The sequence below is a fragment of the Salvelinus alpinus genome, chromosome 25, assembly GCF_045679555.1.
Source record: "Salvelinus alpinus chromosome 25, SLU_Salpinus.1, whole genome shotgun sequence".
NCBI lineage: Eukaryota > Metazoa > Chordata > Actinopteri > Salmoniformes > Salmonidae > Salvelinus > Salvelinus alpinus.
This window is the reverse complement of record NC_092110.1, coordinates 39,453,872-39,475,872: the sequence shown is the minus strand read 5'-3', so window position 1 is coordinate 39,475,872 and position 22,001 is coordinate 39,453,872. Positions and strand designations below refer to the sequence as shown.

Below are 22,001 nucleotides of genomic sequence, written 5' to 3'. Positions count from 1 at the left end.
ATATTTTGGCCACTAGATGGCAGCAGTGTATGTGCAAAGTTTTAGACTGATCCAATGAACCATTGCATTTCGGTTCAACGTTTCGTAGCAGGACTGCCCAAATGTGCCTAATTAGTTTATTAATAACTTTTCATGTTCAAAATTGTGCACTCTCCTCAAACAATAGCATGGTATTATTTCACTGTAATAGCTACTGTAAATTGGACAGTGCAGTTAGATTAACAAGAATTTAAGCTTTCAGCAAATATCAGATATGTCTATGTCCTGGCAAATTACTTACAACCTCATGCTAATCGCATTAGCCTATGTTAGCTCAACAGTCCCGTGGACGGAACACCGATCCCAAAAGTGACTAGTGTTCCATTATTAAAGTGACCAGTGATTCCATGTCTAGGTATATAGGGCAGCAGCCTCTAAGGTTCAAGGTTGAGTAGCCAGGTGGTAGCCGGCTAGTTATGGCTATTTAACAAATCTGATGGCCTTGAGATAGAATCTGTTTTTCAGTCTCTCGGTCCCAGCTTTGATGCACCTGTACTGACCTAGCCTTCTGGATGATAACGGGGTGAACAGGCCATGACTCGGGTGGTTGATGTCCTTGATAATCTTTTTGGCTTTCCTGTGACATCGGGTGCTGTAGGTGTCCTGGAGGTCAGGTAGTTTGCCCCTGGTGATGCTTTGGGCAGACTGTACCACCCTCTAGAGAGCCCTGCGCTTGTGGGTGGTGCAGTTGCCATACCAGGCGGTGATGCAGTCCAACAGGATGCTCTCAATGGTGCATCTGTAGAAGTTTGTGAGGGTCTTAGGGGCCAAGACAAATTTCTTCAGCCTCCTGAAATTTTGCGCCTTCTTCACCACACTGTCTGTGTGGGTGGACCAATTCAGATTGTCAGTGATGTGTACGCAGAGGAACTTGAAGCTTTCTACCTTCTCAACTACGGTCCTGTCGATGTGGATAGGGGCGTGCTCCCTCTGCTGTTTCCTGAAGTACACGATCAGCTCCTTCATTTTGTTGATGTTGATGGAGAGGTTATTTTCCTGGTACCACTCCGCCAGGGCCCTCACCTATTCCCTGTAGGCTGTCTCATCATGGTTGGTAATCAGGCCTACTACTGTTGTGTAGTCTGCAAACTTGATGATTGAGTTGGAGACGTGCGTGGCCACGCAGTTATGGGTGAACAGGGAGTACAGGTGGGGGCTGAGTACGTACCCTTATGGGGCCCCAGTGTTGAGGATCAGTGAAGTGGAGATGTTGTTTCCTACCTTCACCACCTGGGGATGGCCCGTCAGGAAACCCAGGAACCAACTGGTCAGGGCGGGTTCAGACCAAGGGCCCGAGTTCAATGATGAGCTTGGAGGGTACTATGGTGTTGAAGGCTGAGCTATAGTCAATGAACAGCATTCTGACGTAGGTATTCCTCTTGTCCAGATGGGATCCGGTAGTGTGCAGTGCAATTGGATTGTCTGTGGATCTATTGGGGCGGTAAGCAAATTGAAGTGGATCTAGGGTGGCAGGTAAGGTAGAGGTGATATGATCCTTAACCAGCCTCTCAAAGCACTTCTTAATGACAGAAGTGAGTGCTACGATGCGATAGTAATTTAGTCCAGTTACCTTTGCTTTCTTGGGTACAGGAACAATGGTGGACATCTTGAAGCAGGTGGGGACAGCAGACTGGGATAGGGAGAGATTGAATATGTCCGTAAACACACTAGCCAGCTGGTTTGTGCATGCTCTAAGGACGCGGCCAACAATGCCGTCTGAGCTGGCAGCCTTGCGAGGGTTAACACACTTAAATGTTTTACTCACGTCGGCTACGGAGAAAGAGAGCCAACAGTCCTTTAGAATGAGCCGCGTCACTGGCACTGTGTTATCCTCAAAGTGGGGGAAGAAGGTGCTTAGCTTGTCTGGGAGCAAGACGTCGGTGTCTGCGACGTGACTGGTTTTCTTTTTGTAATCCGTGATTATCTGTAGACCCTGCCACATACGTCTCGTGTTTGAGCTGTTGAGTTGCGACTCCACTTTGTCTCTGTACTGACGTTTTGCCTGTTTGATTGCCTTACGAAGGGAATAACTACACTGTTTGAATTTGGCCATGTTCCCAGTCACCTTGCCATGGTTAAATGCGATGGCTTGCACAAATGCTGCCATCTATCCACGGTTTCTGGTTTGGGTAGGTTTTAATAGTCACAGTGGGAACAACATCACCTATACACTTCCTGATGAACTCAGTCACCGTATCCGTGTATTCGTCAATGTTATTCTCAGTCTCAGAGGCTACCCGGGACATATCCCAGTCCGCGTGATCAAAACAATCTTGAAGCATCGATTCCAATTGGTCAGACCAGCGTTGAATAGTACCCCTTAGCACGGGTACTTCCTGTTTGAGTTTCTGTTCAATTTCCCTGGGGGGTACCAACAAAAAGATCCAATTCGGAAAAGTTGTATTCCTGGTCGTAATGCTGGTGAGTTACCAACGCTCTGATATCCTAAAGTTATTTCCGGCTGTACTGTATGTAATAACATAAAAAACGTTCTGGGCTAATAATGTAAGAAATAACACACAAAAAAACGAAATACTGCAAAGTTGCTTACGAGCTAGAAACAGAGCTGCCGTGTCTGTCGGCGCCATATTACTGGGAGCATTGACTGTATTCCACTGTATGTAGGCCACTGTATTTAGGCCACCAAGCCTTGTTACTCTGTGACTCTGATGCCTTCCAATGTTTGATTTTGCCCCTCTCCCCGAGACAGTCTTGTTTCTGGGCCTCCAGACACTTAAGATGAGAGAGAGAACACAAACACAATGCTACCCAGCCCTAGCCCTAACCCTGCCCGCTCCAGCCCTACCCGCCCCAGTCCTACCCGCCCCAGCCCTACCCGCTCCAGCCCTACCCGCTCCAGCCCTACCCGCTCCAAACCTACCCGCCCCAGCCCTACCCGCCCCAGCCCTACCCGCCCCAGCCCTACCCGCTCCAGCCCTACCCGCTCCTGCCCTACCCGCCCCAGCCCTAGCCGCCCCAACCCTACCCGCCCCAGCCCTACCCGCTCCAGCCCTACCCGCTCCAGCCCTACCCGCCCCAGCCCTACCCGCCCCAGCCCTACCCGCCCCAGCCCTACCCGCTCCAGCCCTACCCGCCCCAGCCCTACCCGCCCCAGCCCTACCCGCTCCATCCCTACCCGCCCCAGCCCTACCCGCACCAACCCTACCCGCCCCAGCCCTACCCGCCCCAGCCCTACCCGCTCCAGCCCTACCCGCCCCAGCCCTACCCGCCCCAGCCCTACCCGCCCCAACCCTACCCGCCCCAGCCCTACCCGCTCCAGCCCTACCCGCTCCAGCCCTACCCGCTCCAGCCCTACCCGCCCCAGCCCTACCCGCTCCAGCCCTACCCGCCCCAGCCCTACCCGCTCCAGCCCTACCCGCTCCAGCCCTACCCGCTCCAGCCCTACCCGCTCCAGCCCTACCCGCTCCATCCCTACCCGCCCCAGCCCTACCCGCTCCAGCCCTACCCGCTCCAGCCCTACCCGCCCCAACCCTACCCGCCACAGCCCTACCCGCCACAGCCCTACCCGCCCCAGCCCTACCCGCCCCAGCCCTACCCGCTCCAGCCCTACCCGCTCCAGCCCTACCCGCTCCAGCCCTACCCGCCCCAGCCCTACCCTCCCCAACCCTACCCGCCCCAGCCCTACCCGCTCCAGCCCTACCCGCTCCAGCCCTACCCGCTCCAGCCCTACCCGCCCCAGCCCTACCCCTCTCTGAACCAGCCGACCCCACTGCTAAATATTTGAAGCGATCTGACAAAGATGGAGCGCAGAAATCCATTCGAGGCTCTAAGAGCGTGAAATAGGTGCTGACAGCTTCCACACTATGGCGGCAAGCAGATAAAACATAATTCTCTCTCTCTCTCTCTCTCTCTCTCTCTCTCTCTCTCTCTCTCTCTCTCTCTCTCTCTCTCTCTCGTGTGTGTGGTTACTGTCAGGTGGGACACACACAGGTTAGAGACTTTTAGTAATTTAACAGACACTCTGATCATTGATTAAACATGTTTATGAATCTAAGGCTGACGTGGTGAGGTGGTGTGATGGTAAACTCATTAGAGGATCTATTCAGTCTGTGAAGTGATAGAAATGTAAAGGTAATTTCTGATTGAGCCGACATGTGCAGCATTTACCATGAATGCTGTCTGTGCTAACGATGGTACATTACCTTTAAATTTCACCCACTCTGTAAATCTGAACTTTGTGATGCGTATTGAATAGAGTGGATCGGCTGTGATTTTGGCTGTGGATTGATCTGTTGCTGGTGAAAAGGCTGAAGCCTGGACTACTTCTTAAAGTGGCACTCCAGTCTCCTTTTCACATCAGTTAACACCTGATTTACTTAACAAAAGGCACATCTCAATAAGTAGTCCCGGTAAGTCATGACATAGCACAAGTGGGAGGGGCCTTTCCTCTTTTATTCTCTATTGCTCCTCAAGCAAGATGGAGGCTGATGACATTACAAATTCCCTCCAGCTTTGGGCTTGTCATGTCAATGTGTAGTTCATGCATTCATAATATATGAGTAACACTACTGTTTTCCCTCAATTAGCCATGAAATCTGGCAGCTGTGCTGTGCCATTGTCCCTACATTTTCTCCCACGTGGGCCACCCCCCTAGAAATTTGAGTTCTAGCCAATGCGTAGTATGTTATTTTTGGGGACCTCTTTTGGCTCGTGAGCGCTACTTTCAAAACAACTGTCTAAAAAGTACACAAAGGTACCGGAGAATCTCTTTAATGGTGGGTAATTGATTCCTGGCAAATTGTAAATAAGTATATCACAGTAAGATCTACACCTGTTGTATTCGGCATGTGACAAATACAATTTGATTTGATAGTGCTAGTGCTAACATCCTGTAACCTACTGCTAGTGCTAACATACTGTAACCCACTGCTAGTGCTAACACACCGTAACCCACTGCTAGTGCTAACATCCTGTAACCCACTGCTAGTGCTAACATACTGTAACCCACTGCTAGTGCTAACATACTGTAACCCACTGCTAGTGCTAACATACTGTAACCCACTGCTAGTGCTAACACACTGTAACCCACTGCTAGTGCTAACATCCTGTAACCCACTGCTAGTGCTAACATACTGTAACCCACTGCTAGTGCTAACATACTGTAACCCACTGCTAGTGCTAACATCCTGTAACCCACTGCTAGTGCTAACATACTGTAACCCACTGCTAGTGCTAACATACTGTAACCTACTGCTAGTGCTAACATACTGTAACCCACTGCTAGTGCTAACACACCGTAACCCACTGCTAGTGCTAACATCCTGTAACCCACTGCTAGTGCTAACATACTGTAACCCACTGCTAGTGCTAACATACTGTAACCCACTGCTAGTGCTAACATACTGTAACCCACTGCTAGTGCTAACACACTGTAACCCACTGCTAGTGCTAACATCCTGTAACCCACTGCTAGTGCTAACATACTGTAACCCACTGCTAGTGCTAACATACTGTAACCCACTGCTAGTGCTAACATCCTGTAACCCACTGCTAGTGCTAACATACTGTAACCCACTGCTAGTGCTAACATACTGTAACCCACTGCTAGTGCTAACACACTTTAACCCACTGCTAGTGCTAACATACTGTAACCCACTGCTAGTGCTAACATACTGTAACCCACTGCTAGTGCTAACATACTGTATCCCACTGCTAGTGCTAATACACTGTAACCCACTGCTAGTGCTAATACACTGTAACCCACTGCTAGTGCTAATACACTGTAACCCACTGCTAGTGCTAATACACTGTAACCCACTGCTAGTGCTAACACACTGTAACCCACTGCTAGTGCTAATACACTGTAACCCACTGCTAGTGCTAACATACTGTAACCCACTGCTAGTGCTAACACACTGTAACCCACTGCTAGTGCTAACATACTGTATCCCACTGCTAGTGCTAATACACTGTAACCCACTGCTAGTGCTAACATACTGTAACCCACTGCTAGTGCTAATACACTGTAACCCACTGCTAGTGCTAATACACTGTAACCCACTGCTAGTGCTAATATACAGTAACCCACTGCTAGTGCTAACATACTGTAACCCACTGCTAGTGCTAATACACTGTAACCCACTGCTAGTGCTAATACACTGTAACCCACTGCTAGTGCTAATACACTGTAACCCACTGCTAGTGCTAACATACTGTAACCCACTGCTAGTGCTAACATACTGTAACCCACTGCTAGTGCTAACATACTGTATCCCACTGCTAGTGCTAATACACTGTAACCCACTGCTAGTGCTAATACACTGTAACCCACTGCTAGTGCTAATACACTGTAACCCACTGCTAGTGCTAACATACTGTAACCCACTGCTAGTGCTAACATACTGTATCCCACTGCTAGTGCTAATACACTGTAACCCACTGCTAGTGCTAATACACTGTAACCCACTGCTAGTGCTAATACACTGTAACCCACTGCTAGTGCTAACACACTGTAACCCACTGCTAGTGCTAACATACTGTAACCCACTGCTAGTGCTAACATACTGTAACCCACTGCTAGTGCTAACACACTGTAACCCACTGCTACTGCTAACATACTGTAACCCACTGCTAGTGCTAACACACTGTAACCCACTGCTAGTGCTAACACACTGTAACCCACTGCTAGTGCTAACATACTATAACCCACTGCTAGTGCTAACATCCTGTATCCACTGCTAGTGCTAACATACTGTAACCCACTGCTAGTGCTAACATCCTGTAACCCACTGCTAGTGCTAACATACTGTAACCCACTGCTACTGCTAACATACTGTAACCCACTGCTAGTGCTAATACACTGTAACCCACTGCTAGTGCTAATACACTGTAACCCACTGCTAGTGCTAATACACTGTAACCCACTGCTAGTGCTAACATACTGTAACCCACTGCTAGTGCTAATACACTGTAACCCACTGCTAGTGCTAACACACTGTAACCCACTGCTAGTGCTAACACACTGTAACCCACTGCTAGTGCAAATACACTGTAACCCACTGCTAGTGCTAATACACTGTAACCCACTGCTAGTGCTAACATACTGTAACCCACTGCTAGTGCTAACATACTGTAACCCACTGCTAGTGCTAACATACTGTATCCCACTGCTAGTGCTAATACACTGTAACCCACTGCTAGTGCTAATACACTGTAACCCACTGCTAGTGCTAATACACTGTAACCCACTGCTAGTGCTAACATACTGTAACCCACTGCTAGTGCTAACATACTGTATCCCACTGCTAGTGCTAATACACTGTAACCCACTGCTAGTGCTAATACACTGTAACCCACTGCTAGTGCTAACACACTGTAACCCACTGCTAGTGCTAACATACTGTAACCCACTGCTAGTGCTAACATACTGTAACCCACTGCTAGTGCTAACACACTGTAACCCACTGCTACTGCTAACATACTGTAACCCACTGCTAGTGCTAACACACTGTAACCCACTGCTAGTGCTAACACACTGTAACCCACTGCTAGTGCTAACATACTGTAACCCACTGCTAGTGCTAACACACTGTAACCCACTGCTAGTGCTAACACACTGTAACCCACTGCTAGTGCTAACACACTGTAACCCACTGCTAGTGCTAACATACTGTAACCCACTGCTAGTGCTAATACACTGTAACCCACTGCTAGTGCTAACACACTGTAACCCACTGCTAGTGCTAATACACTGTAACCCACTGCTAGTGCTAACACACTGTAACCCACTGCTAGTGCTAACACACTGTAACCCACTGCTAGTGCTAACACACTGTAACCCACTGCTAGTGCTAACATACTGTAACCCACTGCTAGTGCTAATACACTGTAACCCACTGCTAGTGCTAATACACTGTAACCCACTGCTAGTGCTAACATACTGTAACCCACTGCTAGTGCTAACACACTGTAACCCACTGCTAGTGCTAACATACTGTAACCCACTGCTAGTGCTAACACACTGTAACCCACTGCTAGTGCTAACATACTGTAACCCACTGCTAGTGCTAACACACTGTAACCCACTGCTAGTGCTAATACACTGTAACCCACTGCTAGTGCTAACACACTGTAACCCACTGCTAGTGCTAACATACTGTAACCCACTGCTAGTGCTAACACACTGTAACCCACTGCTAGTGCTAACATACTGTAACCCACTGCTAGTGCTAACACACTGTAACCCACTGCTAGTGCTAATACACTGTAACCCACTGCTAGTGCTAACATACTGTAACCCACTGCTAGTGCTAATACACTGTAACCCACTGCTAGTGCTAATACACTGTAACCCACTGCTAGTGCTAACACACTGTAACCCACTGCTAGTGCTAACACACTGTAACCCACTGCTAGTGCTAATACACTGTAACCCACTGCTAGTGCTAACAATCAATTTCAATTTTCAATCAATTTTATTTTATATAGCCCTTCGTACATCAGCTAATATCTCGAAGTGCTGTACAGACACCCAGCCTAAAACCCCAAACAGCTAGTAATGCAGGTGTAGAAGCACGGTGGCTAGGAAAAACCCCCTAGAAAGGCCAAAACCTAGGAAGAAACCTAGAGAGGAACCAGGCTATGAGGGGTGGCCAGTAACACACTGTAACCCACTGCTAGTGCTAATACACTGTAACCCACTGCTAGTGCTAATACACTGTAACCCACTGCTAGTGCTAATACACTGTAACCCACTGCTAGTGCTAACACACTGTAACCCACTGCTAGTGCTAACACACTGTAACCCACTGCTAGTGCTAATACACTGTAACCCACTGCTAGTGCTAACACACTGTAACCCACTGCTAGTGCTAATACACTGTATCCCACTGCTAGTGCTAATACACTGTAACCCACTGCTAGTGCTAACATACTGTAACCCACTGCTAGTGCTAACACACTGTAACCCACTGCTAGTGCTAACACACTGTAACCCACTGCTAGTGCTAACACACTGTAACCCACTGCTAGTGCAAATACACTGTAACCCACTGCTAGTGCTAATACACTGTAACCCACTGCTAGTGCTAACATACTGTAACCCACTGCTAGTGCTAACATACTGTAACCCACTGCTAGTGCTAACATACTGTATCCCACTGCTAGTGCTAATACACTGTAACCCACTGCTAGTGCTAATACACTGTAACCCACTGCTAGTGCTAATACACTGTAACCCACTGCTAGTGCTAACATACTGTAACCCACTGCTAGTGCTAACATACTGTATCCCACTGCTAGTGCTAATACACTGTAACCCACTGCTAGTGCTAATACACTGTAACCCACTGCTAGTGCTAACACACTGTAACCCACTGCTAGTGCTAACATACTGTAACCCACTGCTAGTGCTAACATACTGTAACCCACTGCTAGTGCTAACACACTGTAACCCACTGCTACTGCTAACATACTGTAACCCACTGCTAGTGCTAACACACTGTAACCCACTGCTAGTGCTAACACACTGTAACCCACTGCTAGTGCTAACATACTGTAACCCACTGCTAGTGCTAACACACTGTAACCCACTGCTAGTGCTAACACACTGTAACCCACTGCTAGTGCTAACACACTGTAACCCACTGCTAGTGCTAACATACTGTAACCCACTGCTAGTGCTAATACACTGTAACCCACTGCTAGTGCTAACACACTGTAACCCACTGCTAGTGCTAATACACTGTAACCCACTGCTAGTGCTAACACACTGTAACCCACTGCTAGTGCTAACACACTGTAACCCACTGCTAGTGCTAACACACTGTAACCCACTGCTAGTGCTAACATACTGTAACCCACTGCTAGTGCTAATACACTGTAACCCACTGCTAGTGCTAATACACTGTAACCCACTGCTAGTGCTAACATACTGTAACCCACTGCTAGTGCTAACACACTGTAACCCACTGCTAGTGCTAACATACTGTAACCCACTGCTAGTGCTAACACACTGTAACCCACTGCTAGTGCTAACATACTGTAACCCACTGCTAGTGCTAACACACTGTAACCCACTGCTAGTGCTAATACACTGTAACCCACTGCTAGTGCTAACACACTGTAACCCACTGCTAGTGCTAACATACTGTAACCCACTGCTAGTGCTAACACACTGTAACCCACTGCTAGTGCTAACATACTGTAACCCACTGCTAGTGCTAACACACTGTAACCCACTGCTAGTGCTAATACACTGTAACCCACTGCTAGTGCTAACATACTGTAACCCACTGCTAGTGCTAATACACTGTAACCCACTGCTAGTGCTAATACACTGTAACCCACTGCTAGTGCTAACACACTGTAACCCACTGCTAGTGCTAACACACTGTAACCCACTGCTAGTGCTAATACACTGTAACCCACTGCTAGTGCTAACAATCAATTTCAATTTTCAATCAATTTTATTTTATATAGCCCTTCGTACATCAGCTAATATCTCGAAGTGCTGTACAGACACCCAGCCTAAAACCCCAAACAGCTAGTAATGCAGGTGTAGAAGCACGGTGGCTAGGAAAAACCCCCTAGAAAGGCCAAAACCTAGGAAGAAACCTAGAGAGGAACCAGGCTATGAGGGGTGGCCAGTAACACACTGTAACCCACTGCTAGTGCTAATACACTGTAACCCACTGCTAGTGCTAATACACTGTAACCCACTGCTAGTGCTAATACACTGTAACCCACTGCTAGTGCTAACACACTGTAACCCACTGCTAGTGCTAACACACTGTAACCCACTGCTAGTGCTAATACACTGTAACCCACTGCTAGTGCTAACACACTGTAACCCACTGCTAGTGCTAATACACTGTATCCCACTGCTAGTGCTAATACACTGTAACCCACTGCTAGTGCTAACATACTGTAACCCACTGCTAGTGCTAACACACTGTAACCCACTGCTAGTGCTAACACACTGTAACCCACTGCTAGTGCTAACACACTGTAACCCACTGCTAGTGCTAATACACTGTAACCCACTGCTAGTGCTAATACACTGTAACCCACTGCTAGTGCTAACACACTGTAACCCACTGCTAGTGCTAACATACTGTAACCCACTGCTAGTGCTAACACACTGTAACCCACTGCTAGTGCTAATACACTGTAACCCACTGCTAGTGCTAACACACTGTAACCCACTGCTAGTGCTAACATACTGTAACCCACTGCTAGTGCTAACACACTGTAACCCACTGCTAGTGCTAATACACTGTAACCCACTGCTAGTGCTAACACACTGTAACCCACTGCTAGTGCTAATACACTGTAACCCACTGCTAGTGCTAACATACTGTAACCCACTGCTAGTGCTAATACACTGTAACCCACTGCTAGTGCTAACATACTGTAACCCACTGCTAGTGCTAATACACTGTAACCCACTGCTAGTGCTAACATACTGTAACCCACTGCTAGTGCTAATACACTGTAACCCACTGCTAGTGCTAACATACTGTGACAATACGGCATCATGCAATATTACGGATCCTTGTTGAGACACTGAAGAGACACACACAGAGGTAATTTCTGAATATAATCAGCCTTCAAACATGTTAACCACGGTGACGCCACTTTCCTCATTATACAACTGTTAGTGTGTGTGCATGTGCATGTGATTGTGTGTGTACATGCATGTGGGTAGTGGTAAGGCCTGTGATGGCAATGCAGTATTCAGGAGATTCGAAGCAATCATCTTTCCCAGAGGGGATTATGGGACTAAAGCCAGAGCGTCCCATTCGGAGAGGATAAAACCTACAGTATTAATCTAGTGGAGTAGGCCTGTTCACAGCCCCTCCCCCCTCCTCTCCCCCCCTCCACCCCCATGCCTCTTTACCATTACCAAGCAGAGCACCCACCCACCCACCCCCACCCTCCACCAACCCCCACGCCTCCTCACCATTACCAGGCAGATACCAGGCAGAACACCCATCTCATACACTTGCATAACACACAGTCCCTCTTTCACGTTCTCTCTCTCTTTGTCTCTCTCTTCACCCCCGACTCCCTCCTCCCTCTCACTTCCCTTTAATTCCCCCTCTCGAAGTACTGTACGTACACACACACGCACACGCACACACACACACACAGAAAAGTGCTCATGCATACGCTCACATAGACCGTAGACACGCAAAAACATGTGTGTGCACATGCACGTCTGCCCTCAGAGACGCACACTCTTTCATCTCCCTCCCGGATGTATCTATACAACCTGACACACGCCGTTAGCCATTATTCTGCTCATACTGTTCATACAGATATAGCCCTTGGTTCAATCCTGACCTGACTGCCCTTGACCAGCACAAAAACATCCTGTGGCGTTCTGCATTAGCATCGAATAGCCCCCGTGATATGCAATTTTTCAGGGAAGTTAGGAACCAATATACACAGGCAGTTAGGAAAGCTAAGGCTATCTTTTTTAAGCAAAAATGTGCATCCTGTAGCAAAAACTCAAAAAAGTTCTGGGACACTGTAAAGTCCACTTGCTCCCAGTTGCCCACTGCACTGAGGCTAGGAAACACTGTCACCATCGATAAATCGACTATAATTGAGAATTTAAATAAGCATTTTTCTTTCCACCTGGATACCCCTACTCCGGTCAACAGCCCTGCACCCCCCACAGCAACTCGCCCAAGCCTCCCCATTTCTCCTTCACCCAAATCCAGATAGCTGATATTCTGAAAGAGCTGCAAACTCTGGACCCCTACAAATCAGCCGGGCTAGACAATCTGGACCCTCTCTTTCTAAAATTATCTGTAGAAATTGTTGCAACCCCTACTATTAGCCCGTTCAAACTCTCTTTCGTATCGTCTGAGATTCCTTAAGATTGGACAGCAGCCGCGGTCATCCCCCTCTTCAAAGGGGGAGACACTCTAGACCCAAACTGCTACAGACCTATATCTACCCTACCCTGCCTTTCTAAGGTCTTCGAAAGCCAAGTTAACAAACAGATTACCGACCATTTCGAATCCCACCATACCTTCTCCGCTATGCAATCTGGTTTCAGAGCTGGTCATGGGTGCACCTCAGCCACGCTCAAGGTCCTAAACGACATCATAACCGCCATCAATAAAAGACAGTACTGTGCAGACGTATTCATCGACCTGGCCAAGGCTTTCGACTCTGTCAATCACCTTATTCTTATCGGCAGACTCAACAGCCTTGGTTTCTCAAATGATTGCCTCGCCTGGGTCACCAACTACTTCTCTAATAGAGTTCAGTGTGTCAAATCGGAGGGCCTGTTGTCCGGGCCTCTGGCAGTCTCTATGGGGGTGCCACAGGGTTCAATTCTCGGTCCGACTCTCTTCTCTGTATACATCAATGATGTCGCTCTTGCTGCTGGTGATTCCCTGATCCATCTCTACGCAGACGACACCCTTCTGTATACTTCTGGCCCTTCTTTCGACACTGTATTAACTAACATCCAGACGAGCTTCAATGCCATACAATTCTCCTTCCGTGGCCTCCAACTGCTCTTAAATGCAAGTAAAACTAAATGCATGCTCTTCAACTGATCGCTGCCCGCACCTTCCCGCCCGTCCAGCATCACTACTCTGGACGGTTCTGACTTAGAATATGTGGACAACTACAAATACCTAGGTATCTGGTTAGACTGTAAACTCTCCTTCCAGACTCACATTAAGCATCTCCAATCCAAAATTAAATCTAGAATTGGCTTCCTATTTCACAACAAAGCATCCTTCACTCATGCTGCCAAACATACCCTCGTAAAACTGATCATCCCACAGATCCTCGACTTCGGCGATGTCATTTACAAAATAGTCTCCAGCACTCTACTCAACAAATTGGATGCAGTCTATCACAGTGCCATCCGTTTTGTCATTAAAGCCCCATATACTACCCACCACTGCGACCTGTACGCTCTCGTTGGCTGGCACTCGCTTCATACTCATCGCCAAACCCACTGGCTCCAGGTCATCAACACGTCTCTGCTAGGTAAAGCCCCGCCTTATCTCAGCTCACTGGTCACCATAGCAGCACCCACCCATAGCACGCGCTCCAGCAGGTATATCTCACTGGTCACCCCCAAAGCCAATTCCTCGTTTGGCCGCCTTTCCTTCGAGTTCTCTGCTGCCAATGACTGGAACGAACTACAAAAATCACTGAAGCTGGAGACACATATCCCCCTCACTAGCTTTAAGCACCAGCTGTCAGAGCAGCTCACGGATCACTGCACCTGTACATAGCCCATCTGTAAATCACCCATCCAACTACCTCATCCCAATACTGTATTTATTTATTTATCTTGCTCCTTTGCACTCCAGTATCTCTACTTGCACATTCATCTTCTGCACATCTACCATTCCAGTGATTAATTGCTATATTGTAATTACTTTGCCACCATGTCCTATTTATTGCCTTACCTCCCTTATGTTACCTCATTTGCACACACTGTATATAGACTTTTTTCTACTGTATTATTGACTGTATGTTTGTTTATTCCATGTGTAACTCTGTGTTGTTGTATGTGTCGAACTGCTGTGCTTTATCTTGGCCAGGTCGCAGTTGTAAATGAGAACTTGTTCTCAACTAGCTTACCTGGTTATATAAAGGTGAAATAAAAAATAAATAAATACACATCCTCCACAGAGCTCTATGTTGTTCATACCTATCCTCCACAGAGCTCTATGTTTTTCATACCCGTCCTCCACAGAGCTCTATGCTGTTCATATCCGTCCTCCACAGAGCTCTATGCTGTTCATATCCGTCCTCCACAGAGCTCTATGTTGTTCATACCTACCCTCCACAGAGCTCTATGCTGTTCATACCCGTCCTCCACAGAGCTCTATGCTGTTCATATCCGTCCTCCACAGAGCTCTATGCTGTTCATAGCCACCCTCCACAGAGCTGTAAACATACAGTGGCAAGAAAAAGTATGTGAACCCTTTGGAAATACCTGGATTTCTGCATAAATCAAATGTAAATCTTCATCTAAGTCACAACAATAGACAAACAAAGTGTGCTTAAACTAAACTAATAACTGTTCATATCCGTAGCAAAAACTCAAAAAAGCCTGTCGCTTGAGGGCGCCAGGCTGCCCTGCATCACTCTCACTCCTGCTATCTATTATGCACACCTGCCTTCCTTCATCACGCGCATCAGCGATATTGGACTCACCTGGACTCATTCATCACCTGTTTATTTCCTCCCCTATATTTGTCAGTTCCCTGCTCTGTTCCCTGCTGCTGCATTAATAGTTTGTTGTTAGTGTTACTCATTTGCTGACGCAGTTCCTGTCTCGTTCCATGTCCGTTCCTTATGAAATGTTTGACTCCCCGTACCTGCTTCTTCTCTCCAGCGTCATTCCATGTGACAGAATGCAGCAGCCAACACACGAAGCATCGGGGAGTACTGGCGTTCCGGTTAGTGGTGACATCGGCTCTGGGTTGCCGCCGATGGAACCGGGGGTGCCTAGCCAGCTTGTCGGGCTTCCACGCCCTAGCTGGCTTGAGGTTTCCTTGCCCCGGTTGGCTCGGATGGCGCCCATCCCACGTCGGGCCTCAGCCGGATCGTCAGTTTTTGTTCGCCCAGCCGGTCCAGGAATTTATTTGTTTTGTTAGTGACGTCGGGGTGGATTCCACCGCCGATGGAACCGGGGGTGCCTAAGCCAGCCTGTCGGGTTTCCAGACCCTGGCTGGCTCGAGAGGTTTCCTCGCCTCGGTTGGCTCGGGGGGTTTCCATTTCACGTTACACTCCACCGAATCTTCGGGCTCCCTCTCTGCAGCAGGATCAACAGGCGTCTTGCCTCAGCCGGATCGTCGGGCTTCCATGCCTCAGCCGGCTCGCCAGACTCCCATGCTCCTGCCGGTTCGTTGGGCTTCCATGCCCCAACCGGCTTGCACAGCGCCCATGTCTCGGCCGGTTCGCCCAGGTGGGACGGCGGGTGGCGCTGTCACGTCTGCTCCCGCTCCCCCCTAGGCGCTTGAGGGCGCCAGGCTGCCCTGCATCACGCACTCCTGCCATCTATTACGCATACCTTCCTTCCCTCGTCACGCGCATCAGCGATATTGGACTCACCTGGACTCAGTCATCACCTGTTTATTTCCTCCCCTATATTTGTCAGTTCCCTGCTCTGTTCCCTGCTGCTGCATTGATTGTTTTTTGTTAGTGTTACTCATTTTCTGACACAGTTCCTGTCTCGTTCCATGTCCGTTCCTTATGAAATGTTTGACTCCCCGTACCTGCTTCGTCTCTCCAGCGTCATTCCATGTGACACATACACATCCTCCAAAGAGCTGTAAACATACACATCCTCCACAGAGCTGTAAACATACCCGTCCTCCACAGAGCTGTATGTTCGTGCACATCCTCCACAGAGCTGTATGTTCGTGCACATCCTCCACAGAGCTGTATGTTCGTGCACATCCTCCACAGAGCTGTAAACATACACATCCTCCACAGAGCTGTAAACACACCCGTCCTCCACAGAGCTGTATGTTCGTACACATCCTCCACAGAGCTGTAAACATACCCGTCCTCCACAGAGCTGTAAACATACCCGTCCTCCACAGAGCTGTAAACATACACATCCTCCACAGAGCTGTAAACATACCCGTCCTCCACAGAGCTGTATGTTCGTACACATCCTCCACAGAGCTGTAAACATACCCGTCCTCCACAGAGCTGTAAACATACACATCCTCCACAGAGCTGTATGTTCGTACACATCCTCCACAGAGCTGTAAACATACCCGTCCTCCACAGAGCTGTATGTTCGTACACATCCTCCACAGAGCTGTAAACATACCCGTCCTCCACAGAGCTGTAAACATACCCGTCCTCCACAGAGCTGTATGTTCGTACACATCCTCCACAGAGCTGTAAACATACCCGTCCTCCACAGAGCTGTATGTTCGTACACATCCTCCACAGAGCTGTAAACATACCTTGCTCTGTGGTGACTTCAAAGTGACAGGGCTGCACTCCTGTGCCCAGATGTGCCACGTGCATCTGCTCTACTGTAAAGGCGTCAGAAAGTGTCCCAGCAGAAACAGTTCTGAAGAGTTTGTGCATCTATGATGATGACATTTTGGGATGTTTTGGTTTTTTCAGCTGTTCAGGCACACAACAATTTTTCTGGAGGTAAGGCGAAGTTCGGAGCCAAAGTCTCCTCTACCTTTGGCGATAATTGGTCAACAGTAGGGATTCTTCAATAAAGTAGTTGTTGTCATTCAACGAGAGACAACTAGTTTTTCATTAAAAAAACATATTAGTTAGATGTAAAATTGCGGGACTAAGATCTCCTTAGCAAAAACATCAAAATGAATGACAGATTTATTGAGTTATCTTAGATTCATTCGGACTATTTTGAGGAAGTGTATACTGGCTACGGCGTCTCAAAATGGACAAACAGTACTAGTCGCCGCTTTTTTCTCGTTTTTCAAGTGAAGATCTTTTAAAGGGTGTATGCGAGCACACTGAGTTCTGCTAGCATGCTGACGCCTTAACTCTTAGTCCCACCCACACAGATGGTGGATTCATTAGGAACACTGTCTGGTCTGGGGCAGTTGTGTCTATGTTAGTTAGTTAGTTAGCTAGTTAGCTAGTCCGACAGGCTCCACAGTTCTGATGGATGACAGTATCACCATGCCCAGCTTGCCCTTGCTTTGAGGTGACTTTTGAGTGTGTGTTTGTGTGTGCATGCATCTGTGCGTGCCGGGGGGGGGGGGGGGGGGGATTCGGGTTACTGCAAATATGCACTCTCATTCAGATCAATTAGGCAGTCCCAGTTCAGATTCCAAAGAGGTTTCAGAAACGATCTGTCGCGGGGAACAGAAGCCGGAGGAAAAGAACAGCTATGTATACAGTGTCATAGAAGAGTAATAACGGCGTGGTATCTGCTTCAGGACATTCATCATAATGCAACCAATGTATCGAAGTGAACTAACTTCGCATCACCATAGTTAGATGATGCCTTATAGACCAGTATTGGGAAATGATGCCTCTTAATATGATGACTGGCGAGACCCAAGATTCTGGACGTTTTCCCCGTTCATCTATTTTCTAAATTAAAAATCATTAGTAAAGATATAGATTCAGATGATGAATATACTGTGTTTTTCATACTTTCATACTGGTCTGCACAAAGCCATTTGGATGTGAATTTATTCTGACCTATTTCTTACTGAATAAAACAATACCAAAATGTTTTATTGCCACATACACTGGTTAGGTTCAGTGAAATGTGTTTTACAGGGTCAGTTATAGTAGTACGGCACCCATAGAGCAAATTAGGGTGAAGTGCCTTACTCAAGGGCACATTGACAGATTTTTCTCCTTGTCGGCTCAGGTATTCGAACCACTGACCTTTTAGTTACTGGGCCAATGCTCTAACCCGCTAAGCTACCTGCCCACAGCCCAACAGCCTATGCAGGGGTTTTCAAATCTTACCCTACGAAGTCCGGACTACTGCTGCTTTTCTGTTCTACTTGATCATTTATGGCATCCATCTGGTGTCCCTGGTCTAAGTCAGTCCCTGATTTAGAGGGGAACAATTGAAAAAAAGCAGTGGAACTGGCTTCCAGGTCCAGAGTTGAGTTTGAGCGCTATGAAGACATGATCAGTACAGTAGAACAGATAGATATAATTCTCCTGACTCTGATATACTGTTAGTCATCAGTTGTCATGCAGGTGGAAGTCAACAACATCTCTCTTCTGCCATGTACAGTATTTAATGGATGACTCTTCCCCCTGAACTACACCCCCCACAGACCTTTCACACCAAATTGGTTTAGACTATTCATGGTTAAGGGAGAAGGGGTTATAGTCCTATCAGGGATATAGGCTACTGAATATAGACTATTCATTTACATTTTACATTTACATTTTAAGTCATTTAGCAGACGCTCTTATCCAGAGCGACTTACAAATTGGAAAGTTCATACATATTCATGGTTAGGGGAGAAGGGGTTATAGTCCTATCAGGGATATAGACTACTGAATATAGACTATTCATGGTTAGGGGAGAAGGGATTATAGTCCTATCTGGGATATAGGCTACTGAATATAGATTATTCACATTGCAGTTAGAGCGGCTATTGTGCGGTTTCCTCCCACATGTTGTTGGAAGACAACCAATGGTTAAGGTTAGAATTTGGGGACAATAAGCTGATCCTAGATCTGTCCGTAAGGCCATATTTTACACGGAGCCAGCCTATAGGCTACAACTTTGGAAAACCCCTCCATTCTGTGTGTTAGTGAGTGATCCTTATAGCCCAACTCAGCCACCTACTGTTCTGTTCTGTCACCCTGCTTGGTCGAACCCAGGCTCCCTAACCCTTAGCCAGGGAACAACAAGGAAAATACCAACACTCCACGTGTAAAATACACACTCACGTGAACAACTTCAACATACTGCCATGTAGCCTACACAGCATCTCAAGAATGTGTCTGTCAGACGTTCCCTGCTTCCATTAAAACTAGAGCAGAGATAATCTAGTGCTCCTGTCTCATTATCCTGAGTTAGAACAGTGGACGGGAGAGATCAGGGATGAGTTGGTGAAGTTGTAGACACTCATCATTGAAGCGAATCAACTGGGAAATCAGTTTGTATGTCAGGCTACTGAAGTTCTGCCTACACACTGTACCCCAGGAAGACATGAGGGACCAGTCTAAACGTCAGTTAGTCTGCCAAACCCTTGCTTCCAAATAAACTAGATCTATAGTGCAAAGATAGTCAAGTGCTTCAATATCATGATCCTAACTTAGCCCATTGAATAGAAGTGACCTGGGTGAGTCTCTGAAGCTCTCTTTGAGCAGCTTTCCTTCCCCAACTGTTTGTCTGACTGGGTCAAAGAGTGCAGGCTTCCTCTTCATGGGTCAAAAAACCCTGGAGAATAACATAGAATCCTGTGTATTAAAGCAGCAGCACTATACAGGCCAATTGTAGACCACACAGTCACGGATACAAAAACAAATACATTTTGATCTGCCTACCTATTTATCCCATATACCGCCGACCGCCATTGTACCCTTGAGCACGGCACTTTGCTCCAGGGGCGTTGCTCGGCAGTGTGTCAGGTTTGGTACTATGACAGCAGTAAATAAAGCATATCCATGCAAATGGACCAATAAAGCAAATATTGTATTGTATTCTACCTCAATGTGGATACCTCTACCTCAGATTGAGCAGGTTGTCTCCCCTGACATATTTATACAGATCTAAATACCCAGACTTCCCGGGGTTAATGCACTGGGCCTTGAGGCTCAATGTAAGCTATTAAGAAGTGTGAAGGAGGGATATCCCCTTGGCAGCGAATCTGGCAACCCCCCCTCACAGCTCCTCTCCCACCGGGAACTCTGCCTACACATAGTGTATTAGCTAGGCTATATCATAATCACGTCTTATCCCTGTGTTGGCTGACGGAACTGTGACTACTTTAATGTGTGGTTTAAGCTACACCTCTTTGAACCGAAGAAAGAGACACATGTTCACATCCAGCGACGCGAATGTGCTTTTGGCAGAGGCCGTAGGTGGGCACGAATAGCATGTTACATCGCCATAGTCGCTTTGGCTTGAGAAATACTTGACATAACACAGCCACGTGTCTCAAACAAAACTGTCTTAACCTTTCGCTTCATATAACCTAACATTTGAACCTAAATAATTTCCCCCAAAAAAAGGTAAATGGCAATATCGCACCATCTTACCAATTACGTTTAAACAGCGTCTTGACATTTGTTTTCCCGAGAAATACCTTAAGAGCTACTGTACTGCCTTGTCTAGGCTACTGAACGACCCATTTCTGTGACAAACGATGAAGTGTAGCTTGCGAATGTCACAATTGGAGAACATCTCTCTTACTCTTTCAATGCTGACCTCTTAATACAAACCATGGAGATTTTTTTTCAAAACAAATTACACGGTTGAACTCTTTTACAGCGTTTCTACAAACAAACTTTAAAATCTCTTAATGTTTCTGTGTTGTTTCGTCAGGATGTTGCCTGTTTGTAGAATGAGCGCTCGAGCGCTGTCCAGGGTTCTGAAACCGACCACACGTAACGCGCGCTCATTAGAACAGGTAACGAGGTCGGTAAGCGGCTTTATCACTGAGTTAAAACGGGACGTTTCCCGAAGCTAAATATTTACTCTGTCTTAAAAACAATATAACGTGAATTGATACCGGCGTAAAAGTGAATTTATGTTGACCAAACTACAGAATATTGCATTGAAAGTGATTAAGATAGATTTTACAAACCTATATTTACAACCACATTGTTTAATATTTTCATCCGAAACTCGGCTCGGTCGTCAGACATAAACACTTGTTTTAATTAATTGAATAACATAGTATTTATCTAAACTGAATTAAATCGTTCAGCAACCTACCTGAAGTTGTTTTTAGAGGACCGTCGTCGGTTCAGGACTGGATAATATCAGCTCCTACTGTTGCCTCGCTTCAAACGGACTGCCCTCTGAGGAATCTCACAGCCACGCCCCACCAGTTAATGCTATACGGGATCCTTGGGACGTCACTACCCTAAACCCTAACGCTAACCTTAACCCCTACCATAAGCCTAACCACAACCCTTACATAACCCTAACCTTAACCCTTACCTGTACCATTTTAAATGTCAACTTCAATGGGGTGGCGTTAGAGTTGGGACGTCCCAAGGATCCAATTTTAGACGCGAAATGTATTTCCGTCGAATACCCGGAGGCAAATGCCACGTTCAGAACAACTGGAAACTTGGAATCTCAGAATTCCGACTTCTTGCCGTTCAAGACACTGGGAACTCGGGGGAAAAAACTATCCTTGACTGAGAAAACTCGTTTTGAACTGTCATCCAACTCGGAATTCCAACTCGCGATCTCGGGTCTCTATCTAGAGCTCCGTCTTTCCGACCTGAATATCCCTGAAGTCATGACTTGACCTCATATTTTTCAGAATTCCAAGTTGTCTTGAACGCACCATATG

At 47.1% G+C, this 22,001-nt stretch overlaps 3 protein-coding genes across 4 annotated transcripts in view; 1 reads left to right on the top strand and 2 right to left on the bottom strand.

Annotated features, from left to right (window-relative positions):
• LOC139553108 (putative uncharacterized protein DDB_G0282499) overlaps positions 1 to 1,005 on the bottom strand; it is a 28,236-nt gene extending 27,231 nt beyond the window's left edge. Inside the window, exon 1 of the mRNA XM_071365063.1 lies at positions 901 to 1,005. Coding sequence (XP_071221164.1) covers positions 901 to 1,005 — 105 coding nt within the window. The remainder of the gene's footprint in view (positions 1 to 900) is intronic.
• LOC139553959 (synaptosomal-associated protein 25-B-like) overlaps positions 1 to 21,562 on the bottom strand; it is an 85,021-nt gene extending 63,459 nt beyond the window's left edge. Inside the window, exons 1-2 of one of the 2 annotated variants that reach the window (XM_071366771.1) lie at positions 21,413 to 21,509; positions 1,610 to 1,669 (exon numbers count right to left, since the gene is read on the bottom strand). The gene's annotated coding sequence lies outside the window, so the exon portion shown is untranslated. Of the gene's footprint in view, positions 1 to 1,609; positions 1,670 to 21,412 lie in introns of both variants that reach the window. The other variant, XM_071366770.1, reaches the window with a different exon arrangement.
• On the top strand, positions 2,802 to 3,755 carry LOC139553107 (uncharacterized). Its single transcript, XM_071365062.1, has one exon. The coding sequence runs from the start codon at positions 2,802 to 2,804 to the stop codon at positions 3,753 to 3,755; it is 954 nt and encodes a 317-aa protein (XP_071221163.1).
• Positions 21,563 to 22,001: the final 439 nt, after the last annotated feature.

Coding starts and splice junctions, on each gene's coding strand:
- LOC139553107 (XM_071365062.1), top strand. CDS start 2,802: ATGCTACCCAGCCCTAGCCCTAACCCTGCCCGCTCCAGCCCTACCCGC.